Source organism: Piliocolobus tephrosceles, chromosome 17 (genome assembly GCF_002776525.5).
Source record: "Piliocolobus tephrosceles isolate RC106 chromosome 17, ASM277652v3, whole genome shotgun sequence".
In the NCBI taxonomy this organism is placed as follows: Eukaryota; Metazoa; Chordata; class Mammalia; order Primates; family Cercopithecidae; genus Piliocolobus; species Piliocolobus tephrosceles.
This window is the reverse complement of record NC_045450.1, coordinates 18648867-18668236: the sequence shown is the minus strand read 5'-3', so window position 1 is coordinate 18668236 and position 19370 is coordinate 18648867. Positions and strand designations below refer to the sequence as shown.

Genomic DNA, 19370 nt, shown 5'->3' with positions numbered 1-19370 from the left:
CTAGCCTCTTTGGTATCAGGTAGATCCGGGTTCAAATCCCTGGTCTCTGGCCTGACTGGCTGCGTGGACTTGTGCAAGCCGTGTATCCTCCCAGCCCTGGTTTCCTCATCTGTACGATGGAGATAATCTCACCTCTCTGAGATATCAGGCGTGAGGACTACATGGAAACATAAGGTGCTTAGTGTAGTGTCTGGCACATGGTATAAGCTCCATCGCTCATAGCTACTCCCTAGTTGCAGACATCCTTCTCTGCTCTTGGTAGTGCATCCAATTACATGTGCTAGGAAGGAAAGAACTAAGTTCCAGCATATCTTATTTATTTATTTATTTTGAGACGAGGTCTTGCTCATTGCCCAGGCTGGAGTGCAGTGGTGCAGTCACAGCTTACTGCAGCCTCGTGTTCCTAGGCTCAAGCAGTCCTCCCAACTCAGCTTCCTGAGTAGCTGGGACTACAGGAGTGTGCTACCACGCCTGGCTAATTTTATTTTTTGTAGAGACGGGGTCTCATTGTGTTGCCCAGACTGGTCTCGAACTCCTAGGCTCAAGCAATTTTCCTGCCTTGGCCTTCCAAAGTGCTGGGATTACAGCCGTGACCCCAGCCTTCAGCACAGCCTAAGGTCATAAGCAGGTGGGGTGGCTAAGATGAGGTGTTCATCTTAAGAATAGCCTTTAAACCACAGGGAAATCCTAATCACTAGGATTTGTCATTGTAATCTAAATTAAAATTAGGGAAAAGAACTTTCTCCCATCTCCACCCTCTACTCCCGGCTTTCATGTTTTCCTTCTAGAAGGAAATATTGCTCTAAGAAACTTACTATATTCGGGAATAAAATGGTGTTCAGTATGTTATACAGTGTCCTCTTTATGAAAGAAAAATCAAATCTCAGCTCCAGAAATGTGTGCTTCCAAGAAACTTACTTAATCTTGAGGACACAATAAACCATTAATGATCCTATTTCCTTTATTGTTGTGGCTTCCAGGAAGCTCAGAGCCATATTTCTATTTATTATAGGAACATTTTTGAGGCCATCATGCACATTGCATAATGTATTAGGGAATTTCTGAGTATTTCTTGAACAAATGGTTTGTCTTTTTTCTTATGGACACTGTGAATTTATGTAATAGATTCTATTTCCATCTTTACTTTGGCACGTTTTCCTAAGAAACTTCTACATTGGTCAAAGGGTACAAACTTTCAGTTATAAGATGAATAAGTTCTGGGGATCTAATGAAAAGTATGGTAACTACAGTTAATAATACTGAATTGTTTATTTAAAAATTGATGAGAGAGCAGATTTTAAGTGTCCTCACCACACACATACACACACACAAATTGTAGCTATGGGTGATGGATGTGTTCATTAATTTGATCGTAGTAATAATTACACAGTGTGTATGATACGGTTTGGCTCTGTGTCCCCACCCAAATTCATCTTGGATTGTAATCCCCACATGTGGAGGCAGGGATCTGGCGGGGGGTGACTGGATCATGGGGGAGACTTCCACTATACTGTTCTTATGATAGTGAGTGAGTTCTCATGAGATCTGATGGTTTATGTTTGACAGCTCCCTCCTCACTCTCTCTCTCTCCTGCTGCCATATAAGACGTGTCTTGCTTCCCTTTTGCCTTCCGCCATGATTGTAAGTTTCCTGAGACCTCCCCAGCCATGCAGAACTATGAGTCCATTAAACCTCTTTTCTTTATAAATTACCCAGTCTCAGGTATTCTTTATAGCAGTGTGAAAACGGACTAATACAGTGTACAAATCATCATGCTGCACACCTTGAATATATATAATTTTTATTTGTTGAATAACAAATAGGCCTTGAAATTAAGTATTTTACTTACAGCACTGAGTGGCTTTATTTTTTTCCCAACCTTAATTATTCCTTAATTACCACCTTTACCTAAAAATATCATATTGTGTGTATTTCTGTAACTACTAAAAACCACTCTTGGAATGAAGTAGGAAATAAACAGTTAAGCAAACAAAAAGTAGACAATTCATTTCCTTTGACAGATCAACCAATCTCTCCCTCCAAGTCTCTGCCTTTTCTTCAAAACATTAAGAAGTGATAGTTAGTTAGAGATTATTTCTGCATATGTAAAGAATACACACACAAACACATATATGATAAATTTATCTGATATATATGATGTATATATATGCATGTGCATATATATACACACACACACACACACATGTAATTTAATCTGATGTTATGGGAATAATTTCTATGGTTTCTTTCTCCCTGCTCATACTAGATGTCCAAATAAAATACGGATATTCAATTACAAAGCACATTTGAAAACAAATACTATGTGAGGCTAAAAATACGCTATTAATCGAGACACGATTTTTTTTTACTACATCTCAAAAATGACTTGGGCATCTTATTTTAAACTACATTGGCTGAAATTCTTACCATACACATTTTAAAATAATTCCTGCATCTGTCCTGATGGATAGAGACTTGAAGATAACTTCACACCACTTCCGTCCTAGAAGAAAATACTGTTTGGGACAGGCAGCCTCTGACTCACTGTAACGTGAGACGGGCTATATATGACCATGATTCCACCACCCCGACAGCTGATGTGACTCTCCCTCAGACCTCCTGTCTGCTCAAGGTTGCTCTAAGCTATGAACTTGGTAAAATCTATTTGTATTGTAAATGCCAGAGCACAATGTGGATAAAATGGCAACACCTTAAAAAGATATGCCTGTCTCCTGGATTTATACATAGATGAGCTTTTTTTTTTTTTTTAAATGAAGTTGAAAAACCATTTTCATTTGCAATCACCACACTATTTTTTATTGAAAGTCTAAAGGAGAACTAGCATGCGCTTAACATCCACTTTCAAATTGCTTCAATGGAAGCCTTTGAGGTCTCACTGAGGGGTCACCTTGGCTGGGGAGATTTATTTTGTAACCCCCCACACTATCCAGATTCATAAGGTTTAAAATAGGAAGTAACTCTAGCGCATGAGCTTAACGAAATGATTCAACTCGGCGACAGTTAAAGGGAACAAGAAGTTCTGCTTCGCTTGATGTGCAGCAGGTTGTACTCTGCTTCTCATAATTCAGCCCCTAGCTGGAGGCTTCAGTCCATGAAAACATAAACAGCAAGCACCCTGAAGCCCAGATAGGAAATTGAACAGGTCGTATGTCATGTTCCAGAAGATTCCAGAGAAGTTGGGTCTGAGGGCAGAACCTAAAAGAATGTCTTAACTCTGCATCTGTCCTCCAGGATGTGTTAGAACACTGGACAGAGACGGGGAAGTCCTGGGCCCAGCCCCAGGCTCTCCTCTGCTGTGTGACCTTGGGCAAGTCACTCAATCTTGCTGGAACTCAATTTCTTCGTATGTAAAGTGAAGCCCAGAGCTTCATCCCCTAAATATGTACAGACCACCTGCTCTGTGCCAGGCTCATGATGAATAAGACAAACACGGTTCCTACATGAAAGCCCATGGAGCTTGGAGTCTATTGGAAGAAAGCAACACAAATATTTTAATAATACTATCATGACAATAACTCACGCTTATGGGAATCATGTGCCAGGACTTGTTCTAAAGATCATCATCTCTTGTAATCTTATAATAACATCTGTATGAGATAGACACTATTATGAGTATCTCATTACCATTTTGCACAAGGGAAAACTGAGGCTTCATGAAGTTCACTAGATCAGAGTTACATGGATAGAAGTGGTAGTCAGGATTCCAAGGGCAGGTCTGGCCAACTCCAAAGCCGGGTCCTTTATCTGTCCTTTCTGCTGTCCTGACTTCCTTCTTAACTGATCACAGACCTGGGGACAGACTTTAGAATTGGCTTGTTTGCCCAAAGGCCATTTCACAGTCTCAGCGTAAATAGGAACCTATCCATGGATTCACACTGGGGTATTTACCGAAGAGGTGTTTCTCGTTTGGAAAGCACAGCTCACTCCTTCCGGAGCCCTTGGAAGGTGGCACAGGAAGCCAGCAACAGATGGTGGAAGCGGATTTGCTTCCACCAGCCCCTCCAGCCCCTCTGCTGTGGACTGGATAACGGCATGAACTCCAGGTCTATTCTCCCTGCTCCAGAGCGAGCCCAATCAGTCAATCAACCAACCGCAAATCAACTCCAAAGAATACAGACCAACAGAAAGAAAGAGGCATGCTGCACTTCCCTCGACCTTTAAACTGATTATAGCCCTGATTGCCTTCCAGTTTTGAAGCCAAATGAAACTGCAGTTGTGCATGGAACAGAGGCCTGTGCTGAGCCAGCCAAACAGTAATAGCTCAAGCTGCTTCTTTATAAGGGCAGCTTAGACTGACAATTTGATGTGCTCCTACTCTGCACCAGGAACTTTCTGTTTATTGACTTATTTAAAACTCACAGCTCCATTCATTCATTCATTCATTCATTCGTTCAACTGATATTTATCTGCCACTCACTTTGTGCCAGGCACTGTATTAGGAGATAAACCAGGCAGACACATCACATCAGGAGGTACCATGATGTCAGTGTGTCCTATTATTTCATGTAGGTTACATGCTAGTGGGGAAGACAATTGTCCAGTAAATAAATTTAGGTTGGTGCAAAAGTAATTGCATTTAATGTCATTATTTTTAATGGCAAAAACCACAATTATTTTTGCACCAACCTAATAGCAGCTGTACAGTCAAGCATCAGCAGGACTTGTCCAGAGCTGAGAGCACAGGCCTAAAGGACTCCACATTTAAAGAAAGCACAAAACAACTGGGCATCTCGCATCTCCTTAGGTTCTCCATCCTGGCTGAGCAATAGGCACAGTGGCTGATGCCCATAATCCCAGCACTTTGGGAGGCCAAGGAAGGAAGATCACTTGAGGTCAGGAGTTCAGGACCAGCCTGGCCAACATGGTGAAACCCCGTCTCTACGAAAAATATGAAAATTAGCTGGGCATGGTGGCAAATGCCTGTAATCCCACCTACTTGGGAGGCTGAGGCATGAGAATCGCTTGAACCCCAGAGGTGGAGGTTGCAGTGAGCTGAGATTATGCCACTGCACTCTAGCCTGGGTGACACAGCGAGATCCTGTCTCAGAAAAAAAAAAAAGAAAGAAAAGGAATAGAAAGTACAGAGTCCCAAGGTAAATTGGCAAATTGCAAGAACAGAAAAGAGACTAGAGGGGCTGCAGTCCACTGAAGGAGGATGGGGACAGGGTAGGATGGGGAAGTTAGAGGACCCAAGGCATGATGGCCTGTGGCCTGCTGAGGGATGTATGACTATTTTTGTAGTTTCTCATAATCATAATCATAAAGTACTATGTGCTTATCTAAAAGATTTCAACAGTGTGGTTCCACCCCTCTGGTCCAAATTCTCAAAGGTAACTACCAATAATTTCCTTCCAGACTGTTTAGCATCTCTGTGTTTCCATGTATATATATATCTTTTTTTTTTTTTTTGAGACGGAGTCTGGCTGCATTGCTAGGCTAGAGTGCAGTAGCACGATCTTGGCTCACTGCAACCTCTGCCTTCTGGGTTCAAGTAGCTGGGATTACAGGTGTCCACCACAAAGCCTGGAAAATTTTTGTATTTTTAGTAGAGACAGGGTTTCACTATATTGGCCAGGCTGGTCTTGAATTTCTGACCTTAGGTGATCCACCTGCCTCAGGCTTCCAATGTCCTAGGATTACAGACCATGCATATATTTTTTATATGAATAAAATCTTATAGTTCTGCAATTTAATTTTCTCCACTTGAAAATATATCAGGCGGGGCGCAGTGGCTCACACCTGTAATCCCAGTACTTTGGGAGGCCGAGGCAGGCGGATCACCTGAGGTCAGGAGTTTGAGACTAGCCTGGCCAATATGGATGGTGAAACTCCATCTCTACTAAAAATATAAAACTTACCCAGGCATGGTGGGGCATGCCTGTAATCCCAGCTACTCAGAAGGCTGAGGCTGGAGAATCATTTGAACCCAGAAGGCGGAGGTTGCAGTGAACCGAAATCGCACCACTGCACTCCAGCTTGGGAGAACAGAGTGAGACTCTGTCTCAAAAAAAAAAAAAAAAAAAGAAGATATTGGCTCATGAAATTATGGAGACTGAGAAGTCCCACAATCTGCCATTTGCAAGCCAGAGACCCAGGAAGTCCAGAGAACCAATAGTGTAGATTCTAGTCTGGGTTTGAAGGCCTGCAAGCCAGGAACAGAAAGGGCAGGAGAGATCAAGGCCCCAGCTCACATGGCCAGGCAGAGTTCATGCAACCTTCCTCTACCTTTTTGTTCTATTTAGGTCCTTAACAGATTGGATGAAGCCCAGTGGGGAGGTCCATCTGCTTTATTCAGTCAATCAAATCAAATGCTAATCTCTCTGGATACACCTTGACAGACAGACCTAGAAATAACGTTTAATCTGGGCATCTCACAGCCCAGTAAAGTTGACACATAAAATTAGCCATCGCAAAAGGGGAGAAGACAAGCATAAAATACCATTTGAGTTCAGACACACAATCAACAACTTAGAAGAGTAACTATAACTATCCATCATACTGATAGACACTGTGTTTCCAAAATAATGGGTTATTCTTGATGTCTTGTAGCTTCAAAAATAGAAACCTGCAGACACAGGGAGACATTGAATTTGTCCCTGTGGGAGAGAAATGGCCCTGTAAATTATGTCACATCACCTCTGTCATTGCACAGCAGAATCTTAATATGCAGCCACTTCCCCCATGCACAAGTTGAGTTCCATACAGACAAGGACCTTACAAAACCTCAGAGGGCCTCCTTCTTGAGCCTGGAATAAGAATCAGGCTTTTCTTGAATGAACTAAGGACTGTGAATCCAGCAACTTACCTTTTTGTTCTTGCTTGGCCCAGAAAATTTTGACTCGCTGGTGAATGTGCTTGGCCTCGCGCAGTTTCTTCTGCCACTGACGCAGTTCTTGAATCTCCGGATCACAGCGAACCTGGAAAATCCCAGTAAAACTTCAGTCCCTTTTCGACAAACTTCTGTACACGAGCTTATTAACCCTGCATGGAAAATCCTTTACAAACCAGTTTGGATGTACTTTTGATTCTCAATGAATCATCGTCCTAAATGAATTATTGACACTCCTAGAGCTTACATCATATTTGAGCATAAATGAGGTTGTGTGAAGATTTGCTATAGTAACAGTAGGTTAAGAATGAGCAGGTCTGTGCTGTCCAATAGAAAGATAATGCAGCCACCACATTTGTAACTTTAAACTTCCTAGCTGGCATCTCATTTTAAAAAGTAAAAGCAAGCAGATAAGATTATTTTTAAGAATGTATTTCACGGCTGGGCGCGGTGGCTCAAGCCTGTAATCCCAGCACTTTGGGAGGCCAAGACGGGTGGATCACGAGGTCAGGTGATCGAGACCATCCTGGCTAACACGGTGAAAACCCGTCTCTACTAAAAAAATACAAAAATCTAGCTGGGCGAGGTGGTGGGCGCCTGTAGTCCCAGCTACTCGGGAGGCTGAGGCAGGAGAATGGTGTGAACCTGGGAGGCGGAGCTGCCATGAGCTGAGATCCAGCCACTGCACTCCAGCCTGGGCAACAGAGCCAGATTCCGTCTCAAAAAAAAAAAAAAAAAAGAATATATTTCACTTGGCCAGGCATGGTGGTTTACGCCTGTAATCCCAGCACTTTGGGAGGCTGAGGCTGACAGATCACCTGAGGTCAGGAGTTCGAGACCAGCCTGGCCAACATGGTAAAACCCCTTCTCTACTAAAAGTACAAAAATTAGCTGAGCATGGTGGCAGGTGCCTGTAATACCAGCTACTTGGGAGGCTGAGGCAAGAGAATCGCTTGAACCCAGAAGATGGAGGTTGCAATGAACCGAGATCGTGCCATTGCACTCCAGCCTGGGCAAACAAACAAGAATATATCTCACGTAACCTAAAACATTCAAAATCTTATTACTTCAACATGTAATTAATATAAAAAATTATTATGCAGGGCATGGTGACTCATGCCTGTAAATCCCAGTACTATGAGAGGCCGAGGCAGGATGATTGCTCAAGCCCAGGTGTTCAAGACCAGCCTGGGCAACACAGCAAGACATCATCTCTATAAAAAATAAACAAAATTAGCTGGATGTGGTGGTGAACGCCTGTAGTTCCAGCTACTCAGGAGGCTGAGATGGCAGGATTGCTCGAGCCTGTAAGGTTGAGGCTAAAGTGAGCCAAGACTGTGCCACTGTACTCCAGCCTGGGTGAGAGTGAGATCCTGTCTCAAAAAATAAAAATACAAAATTTATGAGTTATCTTACTTTCTGTTTTACATGCTAAAGTCTTCAACACTGTGTGTTTTTGCACTTAAAACATACTTCATTGGCTGGGTGTGGTGGCTCACGCCTGTAATTGCAGCACTTTGGGAGGCCGAGGCGGGTGGATCACGAGGTCAGGAGATCGAGACCAACCTGGTTAACATAGTGAAACCCTGTCTCTACTAAAAATACAAAAAATTAGCCAGGCATGCTGGTGGACACCTGTAGTCCCAGCTACTCGGGAGGCTGAGGCAGGAGAATGGCATGAACCCGGGAGGCGAAGCTTGCAGTGAGCCGAGATCGCGCCACTGCACTCCAGCCTGGGAGACAGCGAGACTCCATCTCAAAAAACAAAACAAAACAAAACAAAAAACTTCATTTCAAGTGTTCAACAGACACATGTAGCAGGTGGTTACTACATAGAACAGCACAGTTCGAGGTTCACCACAGTTAATGCATTAACCACAGTTCTATTTAACACTGACTGCTTACTTCATACCAACTTTAGTGCTAGATGTTGAGATTAAAGAGATGAATAATAGTAATTGTAACAATAATTATTTTTATTTTTATTATAGCTCATATTTATTGAGCATTTATCTCCCAGGCATGGTTTGAAGTATCTTACAAATTTTATTTCATAGAGATAGAGTCTTGTCATGTTGCCCAGGCTGGTCTCAAACTCCTGAGCTCAAGCCTTGGCCTCCAAAAGTGCTGGGATTACGGGCGAGAGCCACTGTGCCTGGCCAAATATTTTACAACTTTTTTTTTTTTTTTTTTTTTTTGAGATGGATTTTCACTCTTGCTGCCTAGGCAGGAGTGCGATGGCGCAATCTCAGCTCACTGCAACCTCCACCTCCCGGGTTCAAGCAATTCTCCTGCCTCAGCCTCCCAAGTAGCTGGAATTAAAGGAGTGCACCACCAGGCCTGGCTAATTTTGTATTTTTAGTAGAGACACGGTTTCACTATGTTGGTCAGGCTGGTCTCGAACTCCTGACCTCAAGTGAACCATCTGCCTTGGCCTCCCAAAGTGCTGGGATTACAGGTATGAGCCACTGCTCCCGGCCCATATCTCTCAGTTTTTATTCCTTATCCTTAAAACAGATTTTGATAACTAGGAAACTTGGGGAGAAATATTGGGATTGTGGTGATCTCAATCCCTTTCCTCCCAGAAAATTCTAGATTTTTTTATGCCAATTGATCCAATGCCACCCCAGAGCTTTACTCACCGAGAGGAATTTGGATAGATGGTCTTGTCAAACTCAAGAAAAATAAAGTCCTTCCTATTACTACTTCTTCCAGAGCATAGGGTGCCTTACTTGTTTTAAGAAAACCATTCAACTGATTTTTTCCTCCCAAATAAAGAAGATTGGTTGTTTTCAGCTAAACTTACAAATGGAAGTTTATCTTGCTTAATAAAAAGAAAATACACAATTTATCTCTAAATATATATAAAAAATGGCCGGGCACGATGGCTCATGCCTGTAATCCCAGCATTTTGGGAGGTCGAGACCGGCAGATCACCTGAGGTCAGGAGTTTGAGACCACCCTGTCCTCCAACATGGTGAAACGTCGTCCCTACTAATAATACAAAAATTAGCTGGGCGTCGTGGCACATGTCTGTAATCCCAGCTACTCAGGAGGCTGAGACAGGCAGATCACTTGAACCCAGGAGGCCATTGCACTCCAGCCTGAACGACAACAGTGAAACTCCGTCTCAAAAAAAAAAAAAGAAAAGAAAAATGTATATATGTAAAACATTATATACGTGTATACACACACACACAAAGTAGTGTGTCATGCAAATCTCAGAGAGGAAAATCAGCTCTATATTAATGTCACAGAACATGGGATAAGGCCCCAAACTTTTTTTATTACAAACCAATGTTTTTACAGTATTTCTTAAAGTCTTATAAGAATCAGGCATCCTAGACATTTCTGATCTGGGTAGGATGGGTTATCATATCTTACTAACCATAACTTTAGCTGTGATCTCAGCAACCCAAACCCTCCTAGAGGCGAAGGGCAGGGGAGGAGGCAAACCAGGGATTAACCCCAACTTTCCCACAGGCTCGTGTTTATCAGGATCTAAGCGCATAAGAATCCCCATACTTCTGGACCATGACAACTGATAACCTTCATGAGCATAAGCCCAACGGATCTTCTGAATCATTAAAGGAAGGTCTAGTTACAATCAGCAACTTGCCTATGTTTTATCACAGTCAAATTCTTTCTTTACAATTGGTTTACCCTTAATGTTTGGAAGGACATACAAGGTGGGTTCGTCATCAGGGACTATCACTTTTTAGTCCATGTTTTTCTGGACTGGATTGTTTGGGATATTTACAATGAGCATGTATTGTTTTAGGAATACAAGAAGTGTTTAAATTTTTAAGTTAACAGGTTCTGAGAGGCAAATAAAATTCCTTTAACTTATAAAGAATTAATTTTTCCTATAATCGTTTGACTCTCCATTACCTAAATACTCAACAAAAAAACAGAAACACCCATTTCCCCATCATTCTGGAAGCCTGCAGTTGTTCATAGGCTTCTGCTGACCAGTTTAGCATGATTTTGCTCTGTCTGGCCAGAGACCCTTTCATCTTTTCCTTAATTTCCTTCATTTTGAAGGGAGGACTGCTATTTACCCATAGAGAATACAGCAGCCGTGTTAGTTCATTACCAGGGAAGCCTGGATCTCTAGAGAAGGCTTTTGTGAGCCCTGGGGAAAGCATACACCCATTGAACTGGGCTAATCCCAGTCATTATCATCATGATTAGGGAATCAATTTCAATGGCAGTGGTTGTGCCAATCAGCAAATACCATGGAGTGCAGTTTAATGTTTAACACATAAACAATTTCATTGCCAAACAAAGCCTCCCTTACTTTGTTTCTACTTTTATTTCAAAAAAGCTTTCTTTTCTTTTTAAAAATTACTGTGTGGAGTCCATTTGCTCCTCCAAGACGGGAACATAAATAGGGTATACGTTATTTATGTCAGGTTTTTAAAAAAATGCCTGTGACACCATCAGATTCTCCTAATTATAGATTACCCTGATGGAAGCCAGTACAGGGTACCATATTGGTTTTAAAAGCCAACCCTGGATCCGATAGCCTGAGGCTGAATCTCAGCTCCACAAATTACAAACTGAGGAGCCTTGGGCAGGTTCCTTAAACTCCCTGAGCCTCAATGTTCTCACCTGTAAAATGGGTATAATAAAAATATTTTTTCATTGAGTTGGTGTGAAAATAAGCTGAGATAATACATGCAAAGTGCTAAACCAGTGTCATTACACATAGCAAGCTCTCACTGTTAGCAATTTCTTAAATCAATTGCTAAAGTAGTGAGAATAATCTGGATTCAGCTCTGAGGCTGAATCTTACAATTGCTATTAATACATGAAACTGGCTGAGGGGCCAGTGATTCAGAAAACTGAAAACAAGGCTCCTACCAAGGGTTTACAAAGTGTTGAATATATAAATGATTTCATAATTTTATAATTTTAGGCAGTAGCCAGGCAGCAGAAAAAGTGTTGGCCAGGTGCGGTGGCTCACGTCTGTGTAATCCCAACACTTTGAGAGGCTGAGGCGGGTGGATCACCTGAAGTCAGGAGTTCAAGACCAGCCTGGCCAACATGGTGAAACCCCATCTCTACTAAAAATAGAAAAATTAGCTGTGCGTGGTGGCATGCACTTGTAATCCCAGCTACTTGGTAGGCTGAGGTGGGAGAATCGCTTGAACCCGGGAGGCGGGGGTTGCAGTGAGCCAAGATTGCGTCACTGCACTCCAGTCTGGGTGACAGAGAGAGATTCCATCTCAAAAAAAAAAAAAGAAGTGTTGCTGTGAGGTGGTGGTTGCAGGCAGAGAAGAGGGGGGAGACTGTTGCCTGGGACTCTGAAATTACCCATTGTAGATCTAGACTTCTAAATTCCTCAGTTGTTTTCTCTAATTCTTGGCAAAACAGACAAAAACCTAGCAACAGCCTGGATGACTGAGGATGATTCCCAGGGCTTTTTCTAATTGCTCTGGAGGAAGGCAGTTCATATATTACAGTTGCTGGAAAGAAGCTGGGGAAATAACATAATGGTCAGGCCTCTTCAGTCATGTTCACAAGAGTGAACCACCGACTTGGTGTGAGATGCCTCTAGAAGGTTCTTAATATATCTTTGCTAATGATGTGACATACTGATGATTATACTGAAGGATTTTATACTCAAGAAAAGCGGATTTCAACATAAAGGAAATATATGTTTGCAAAATCTTTTTCAATGACCTTATATTAATAAAATATTCAGAGTTTATAACTCTCTTGAATTCAACTTTACAAGGAAGCTTTGTGATTTCTCCTTAGATCTCTGGCAAAATGAAACAAAACAAAAGCTGGTTTTTCATTCTGGTGATTATTAGTGTTCCTTATTGTCTTAAGGATCTAATGTTTGTTTTTGGTTTTTGAGACAGGATCTTGCTCTGTTGCCCAGGCTGGAATGCGTGGCGCAATCGCGGCTCACTGCAGCCTGAAACTCCTGGGCTCAAGGGATCCTCCCACCTCAGCCTCCCATGTAGCTGGGACTACAAGCACAAACCACTATGCCTAGTTTTGTTTTTGTTTTTGTTTCTAATTGTAGAGATGGGGTCTCATTATGCTGCCTAGGCTGGTCTTGAACTCCTGGGCTCAAGCAGTCATCTTACCTCCACCTCCTAAAATGCTGGGATTATCAGCATAAGCCACTGCGCCTGGCCTTTAAGGATCTAATTTGTAAAAGCTGTAGATATCACCTATTCCCTGGTATTGTGGAAGTGTTAGCTATTCTACTGCGGAAGGACAGTAGTCCTCTTAGAGTTACTTGGGGCTTTCAGGGAGGTTTAGAAGTATGCTCTAGAGCAGCATTTTTCAGTCTGTTGTGTCATATTAGTGAATGGTAAATTCAGTTGGGTGGCTGCTGAATGACATTAAAAAATATGATCAAATGGAAAACAGAGAAAATGATAATTATTCCTTTATCATTAAGGACCCTCTCTAGGCCAGGCGTAGTGACTCACGCCTATAATTCCAGCACTTCGGGACGGTGAGGTAGCTGGATCACTTGAGCACAGGAGTTCGAGACTAGCCTGGGCATTTTAGTGAGACTTCAGCTCTACAAAAAAGCTAAATTTTAGCCAAGTGTGGTGGTACATGCCTGTAGTTCCAGCTACCCAGGAGGCTGAGGTGGGAGGATTGCTTGAGTCCAGAAGGTCGAGGGTACAGTCACTCCGAGCTGGGCAGCAGAGTGAGATCCTGTCTCAAAAAAAAAAAAAAAAAAAAAAGGACCCTCTTTATTCCTAACGTGTTCTGCCTTAAGTCTATTTATCTGATCTTAATATTGCTATATCACTTTTCTTTTGGTTAGTATCTGTGTTGTCAGTCTTTCCCCATCTCATTATTTTCAGTCATTCTGGGTCATTTTATGTGCCTATACCTCCAGCATAGAGGCAGATTTCTTTTTTAATTCAATCTGAAAACCAGAGAAGACTTCATTTTATTTACATTTATTGAGATTAGTGATATGTTTATATTTATGTCTGTCACTGTTTTTTGTCATAATTTTATCTTTTTCTATCCTGCTTTCTGTTTCATTGAATTTTCTGCATTCTACTTGTTTCCTTCTACTGATTTATTAGTTCACATGCTATTTCTTTTCTTTTCTTTTCTTTTTGAGATGGAGTTTCTCATCACCCAGGCTGGAGTGCGATGGCATGATCTTGGTTCACTACAACTTCTTCCTCCCGGGTTCAAGTGATTCTTCTGTCTCAGCCTCCTGAGTAGCTGGGATTACAGGTGCCCGCCACCATGCCCGGCTAATTTTTGTGGGGTTTTTATGTTTTTGTTTTTTTGAGATGGAATTTTGCTCTTGTTACCCAGGTTGGAGTGCAATGGCACGATCTCGGCTCACTGCAACCTCTGTCTCCCAGGTTTAAGCAATTCTCCTGCCTCAGCCTCTGTAATCCCAAGTAGCTGGGATTACAGTTACCCGCCACCATGCCCAGCTAATTTTTTTGTATTTCTAGTAGAGACAGGATTTCACCATGTTGGCCAGGCTAGTCTCAAACTCCTGACTTCAAGGGATCCGCCCCCCCGACCTCCCAAAGTGCTGGGATTATAGGCATGAGCCACCATGCCCAGCCCTAATTGTCTTCTTTAATGTGTTGTTATAATGCAATAAACGATTTAAAGAAAAAAAAAAAAAAAAGGCTGCCCAGCCTCCTCCCAAACAACACAAGGACTTTAAAATGCTTAACTCCAATCTTTCAATTTTCAACTTTTATATTATTGTTATCTAGGATTTTAGTTCCCCTAATTTACTTCCCATTGGCTAATAACTATTTAGATCTATCAGCTTCCTCATTCACCATTGTTTCTTGCATCCCACTTCTTCCTAGTGGGTTCAATCTCCTTCTAGCTGAAGTATATCATTTAGTAGTTCTTTCAATGAGAGATGTGTTTTTAAACGCCTTTGTTTATAGCCCTTGCTCTTGAATGGTAATTGAGTGGGCACATAATTCTAGGTTGAATATTATCTTGTCTGGATTAGAAGATATTACACTTCCCTGTCTTCTGGCATCTACTGCTGCTGATTGGAAGTCTATAATCAGTCTCATTGTTTTCTTTTGTAGGTAATCTCTCCTTTAAGATAGCTTGCAGGCTTCTTCGCATAGTTTCACCATGAAGCATTTTGGTATTGTTTTGTCCTTATTTATCTAGTTCAAGATTCATGTTTCTTCAACTCTGGAATGTTGTCACTCAATATCTCTATGAATATTGCTTCTCCCCCATTCATTCTATTGTTTCCCTCTGGAATTCCTAGTAGACTTAGGTTGGACCTTCTCATTCTGTCCTTGTCTCTTAACTGCTTTTCCATATTTCCTATCCCTACCTTTCTACTGCATTCTATCTCCCCGATCTGTCTTCCAGTTGACGAATTACTTCTCCAGCTGTGTCTATCTGGTGTTTAACTCATACCTAAAATCTGGTCCATAGACCAGAAATATCAGCATCACCTGGGAGCTTATTAGAAATGCAAAGTTGCCGGGCGCGGTGGCTCAAGCCTGTAATCCCAGCACTTTGGGAGGCCGAGACGGGCGGATCACGAGGTCAGGAGATTGAGACTATCCTGGCTAACACGGTGAAACCCCGTCTCTACTAAAAAAATACAAAAAACTAGCCGGGCGAGATGGCGGGCGCCTGCAGTCCCAGCTACTCGGGAGGCTGAGGCAGGAGAATGGCGTGAACCCAGGAGACGGAGCTTGCAGTGAGCTGAGATCCAGCCACTGCACTCCAGCCTGGGTGACAGAGCGAGACTCCGTCTCAAAAAAAAAAAAAAAAAAAAATGCAAAGTCATGGGCTCCACCCAAGACCCATTTAACAGAATGGGGCCCAGGAATCTGTGTTTTACCAAACTCTGCAGATGATTGTGATGCTCACTGAAGTTTGAGAAGCATTGCTTTAGTACACTGATTCAATTGCTTTCATTTCTAGAGGATGCACTTAGTTTTTTCAAATCTGACCCCCCCCCTTTTTTTTGCAATGAATTGCTTTTTCTTTCAGCAAGATTTAAATATGTTTTCTAGCAAATCTTTATAATCTTATACTTATTTTATAGTCTCAAATTGCCACTCTTGAGGGTTTGGATTTTCCAGTTGATTGTATCTACTGACTCCCCCCCTTTCTTGCTGGTTTATTTTTTATTATGAGCTCATAACTATTAGTTCTAACTCCAAGTTTGCCCATGTCTGAAATCGTATCTCTTATCCAGGGGTCAGTAAACTGTTTTTTTGTAAAAGATCAGATAGTAAATATTTTCGGCTTTGTGCACCATATGGTCTCTGTCATAATAATGCCAACTCTGTCATTATAGTACAAAAGCACCCACAGAAAACATGTTTTTAAAATAGGCATATTGTATTACAACAAAACTTTATAAAACAGTGGACTAGATTTGCTCTGTGGGCTATAGTTTACAAACATCTGCTCTTGAGTGGCCATTAGAACCTACAGCCCCCAGCTTCCCTTATTGCCTCTTCCATCTCTCTATATGTATTACATAAATATCAATTTAAGGCTGTTTCCATGGCCAGGCATAGTGGCTCATGCTTGTAATTCCAGCACTTTGGGAGGCCCAGGTGGGCAGATCACTTGAAGTCAGGAGTTCAAGACCAGCTTGGCCAACACGGTGAAACTCCATCTCTACTAAAAATACGAAAATCAGTGGGCGCAGTGGTGCACGCCTGCAATCCCAGCTACCCGGGAGGCTAAGGCAGGAGAATTGCTTGAACCTGGGAGATGGAGACTGCAGCAAGCCAAGATTGTGCCACTGCACTCCAGCCTGGGCAACAGAGTAAGACTCTTGTCTCAAAAAATAAATAAATAAATAAATAAAATTAAGGCTGTTTCCTAAATTTACCTAAGGACACTGAGATCACTGAAGGTACTTGTTCAAAACAGAATCCCAGACCCTTTCTCTGTAGGTACTGATTGAGTATGTGTGAGGTAGAACCAAGGTTTCAGCATGTTCAGGAAGAAACCTAGGTGATTCTAATGATCTGAAAAGTTTGGAGAACCCTGTTCTAATAAGGAGAATGTTAAGAATGAACTTAACGTTACAAGACTTACTACTTGAACATCTGTACAACTTTCTGTTCTTGCTCACATGAATGCCACAATGATTATTGCAAATTCATAAAATCTAAGTCAAAAAGGACTGCTCAGGTCATGAATGTGTGGTCAGCAAGGCACGATCTCCGTGACTCATAAAGAGCAGCTGCTTTTTGGTGGGGTCGTCTTTGCAGTGCCGGATATAAAGAGGCCTCCCAGGAAGCCACATCTATTTTTTGTTAAAGTCCCTTTAATAATAAGACTATGTCGCAGTACAGATTTGGAAAAGACGGAATTTCCCCCAACAGCTCAGTGATAATGGTTCAGATAAAGTTCATCCAACTGTTTGTCGTACTTGTTTACCCAAAAAACCAGGGAATGAATAAGTTGCAAAAGCATTTAAGGTATTTGATGAACTTTCCAATGATTTACAGGGTTAAACTACAGCAAAGTTTGCTATGCCAGAGACCACATCATTGTACAATGCATTGTTGTTGTTTTGAGACAGGGTCACGCTCTGTCACCCAGGCTTGAGTGCAGTGGCATGATCTGGGCTCACTGCAGCCTCAACCTCCTGGGCTCAAGCAATTCTCCCGAGTAGCTGGGACCACAGGCATGTGCCACTACACCCGGCTGATTTTTACATTTTTTGTAGAGACCAGTTTTTGCCATGTTCCCCAGGCTGGTCTCAAGCTCCTGAACTCAAGCAATCCTCCAGTTTCCATCTCCCAAAGTGTTGAGATTACAGGCATGAGCCACTGCACCCAGCCTGTACAATGCCTTCAATGCTTTGATCTCTTCTTTACCACTAATACTCAAGAGCTGACTTTTATGTAGTACTTTCATTACATAATAGTGCCAGCACTGTTCTAAGACTTTTATACATAGTAACTTTTAATCCTCAGAACAACCATACACATTAGAAACTATTACCATCCCCATTTTCTTTTTTCTTTTCTGTTTTGGCTGGAGTCTTGCTCTGTCACCCAGGCTGAAGTGCAGTGGCACGATCTTGGCCACTACAACCTCCACCTCCCAGCTTCAAGCGATTCTCCTGCCTCAGCCTTCCGAGTAGCTGGGATTACAGGCCACTGTGCCCAGCTTTTTGTATTTGTTTGAGCCACTGCACCTGGCTGATCATCCCTATTTTCAAAAAGGAAACCGAGTCAAGGAGAGGTAGAATAACTTGCCTAAACTTGTGCATACTGTAGCCAGCACTTGAACCTATGTGGCCTAACTCTAAAGTAGCAGTTTTTAGCCCTGGCTGCCCATTGGAATCTCTTGGGGGAGCTCTAAAAAAAACCCCACTAAAGCCTGAGTCTTACACCACAGCTTCTGATTTAACTGATGGCTTCGGGATTGTTATCGCTGCCCCGGTGCTTCTAATGTACAGTCAAGGTTGAGCACCACTGCCCTCATGTATGGACACTTAACTCCTCTGCCAGCTCTCAAAGTCAGATCCCTAGACCGGCAGCATCTGCATCACCTGAGAACTTCTTTGAAACACAAGTTCTCATGTCCCACCCCACTCCTACTGACTCTGATTTTCTGGGGGTGGGGCCCAGCAGCTGTGTGTCAACAGGCCCTCTGATAATTATTATGGATAATATAATTATGATGCAGGCTAAAGCTGGAGACCCGCTGTACTGTGCCCCAGTGAGTTACATCTTCCCGGGTCCCTACCCCCTTGAAAACATTGTCGTGCTTCTCATTGAATGAGGGAGTCAAACGCCTTTCTCTTGAATCTAGGCGAGGCTCATGACTGGTTGTGACAGATAGATGGTAACTGAAGTGCTGTGTTGTGCAACTTCCAGAAGGCTTGAAGTTTTTGTTTTTGTCCCCTGAATTGTATCTGCCACAATTTAAGGAAGCCGATGTGGTTTACTGGAGGATGAGAAGCCGCATGGAGGAGAACTGTAGTGCCCCAGCCAGCAGCCAGCACCACCTGCCAGACAGGCGAGGCCAGCTTGGCCATTCCACCCCAGCCCGGTCACCCGCTAAACACAGCTACATGATCAATCCTAGGTGAGACCAGTAGAGGAACCAACCAGCTAACCCACATCACGAAAAACAATCAATTGCTGTGGTGTTAAGTCACTAAGTATTAGAGTGGTTTGTTATTCAGCAGAAAGGACTAGATGGCAGCTGTGCAATTTACCCTTAAACCTTGCCCTGGAGGGAAACTGGTTAGCCCTTGAAAGAAAACGATGCGGCCGGGCACAGTGGCTCACGCCTGTAATCCCAGCACTTTGGGAGGCCGAGGCGGGTGAATCACCTGAGGAGTTCGAGACCAGACTGACTAACATGGTGAAACCCCATTTCTACTAAATACAAAAAATTAGCCGGGTGTGGTGGCGCATGCCTGTAATCCAGGCTACTTGGGAGGCTGAGGCAGGAGAATCATTTAAACCCAGGAGGCAGAGGTTGCAGTGAGCCAAGATGGTGCCATTGCACTCCAGCCTGAACAACAAGAGTG

The 19370-nt window shown here is 42.6% G+C and overlaps 1 protein-coding gene across 1 annotated transcript in view; it reads right to left on the bottom strand.

The window, feature by feature from the left end:
• IQCK (IQ motif containing K) overlaps nucleotides 1–19370 on the bottom strand; it is a 133288-nt gene that overhangs the window by 22752 nt on the left and 91166 nt on the right. The window contains exon 8 of the mRNA XM_023225017.2: nucleotides 6827–6938. Within this exon, the coding sequence (XP_023080785.1) occupies nucleotides 6827–6938 (112 nt within the window). The remainder of the gene's footprint in view (nucleotides 1–6826; nucleotides 6939–19370) is intronic.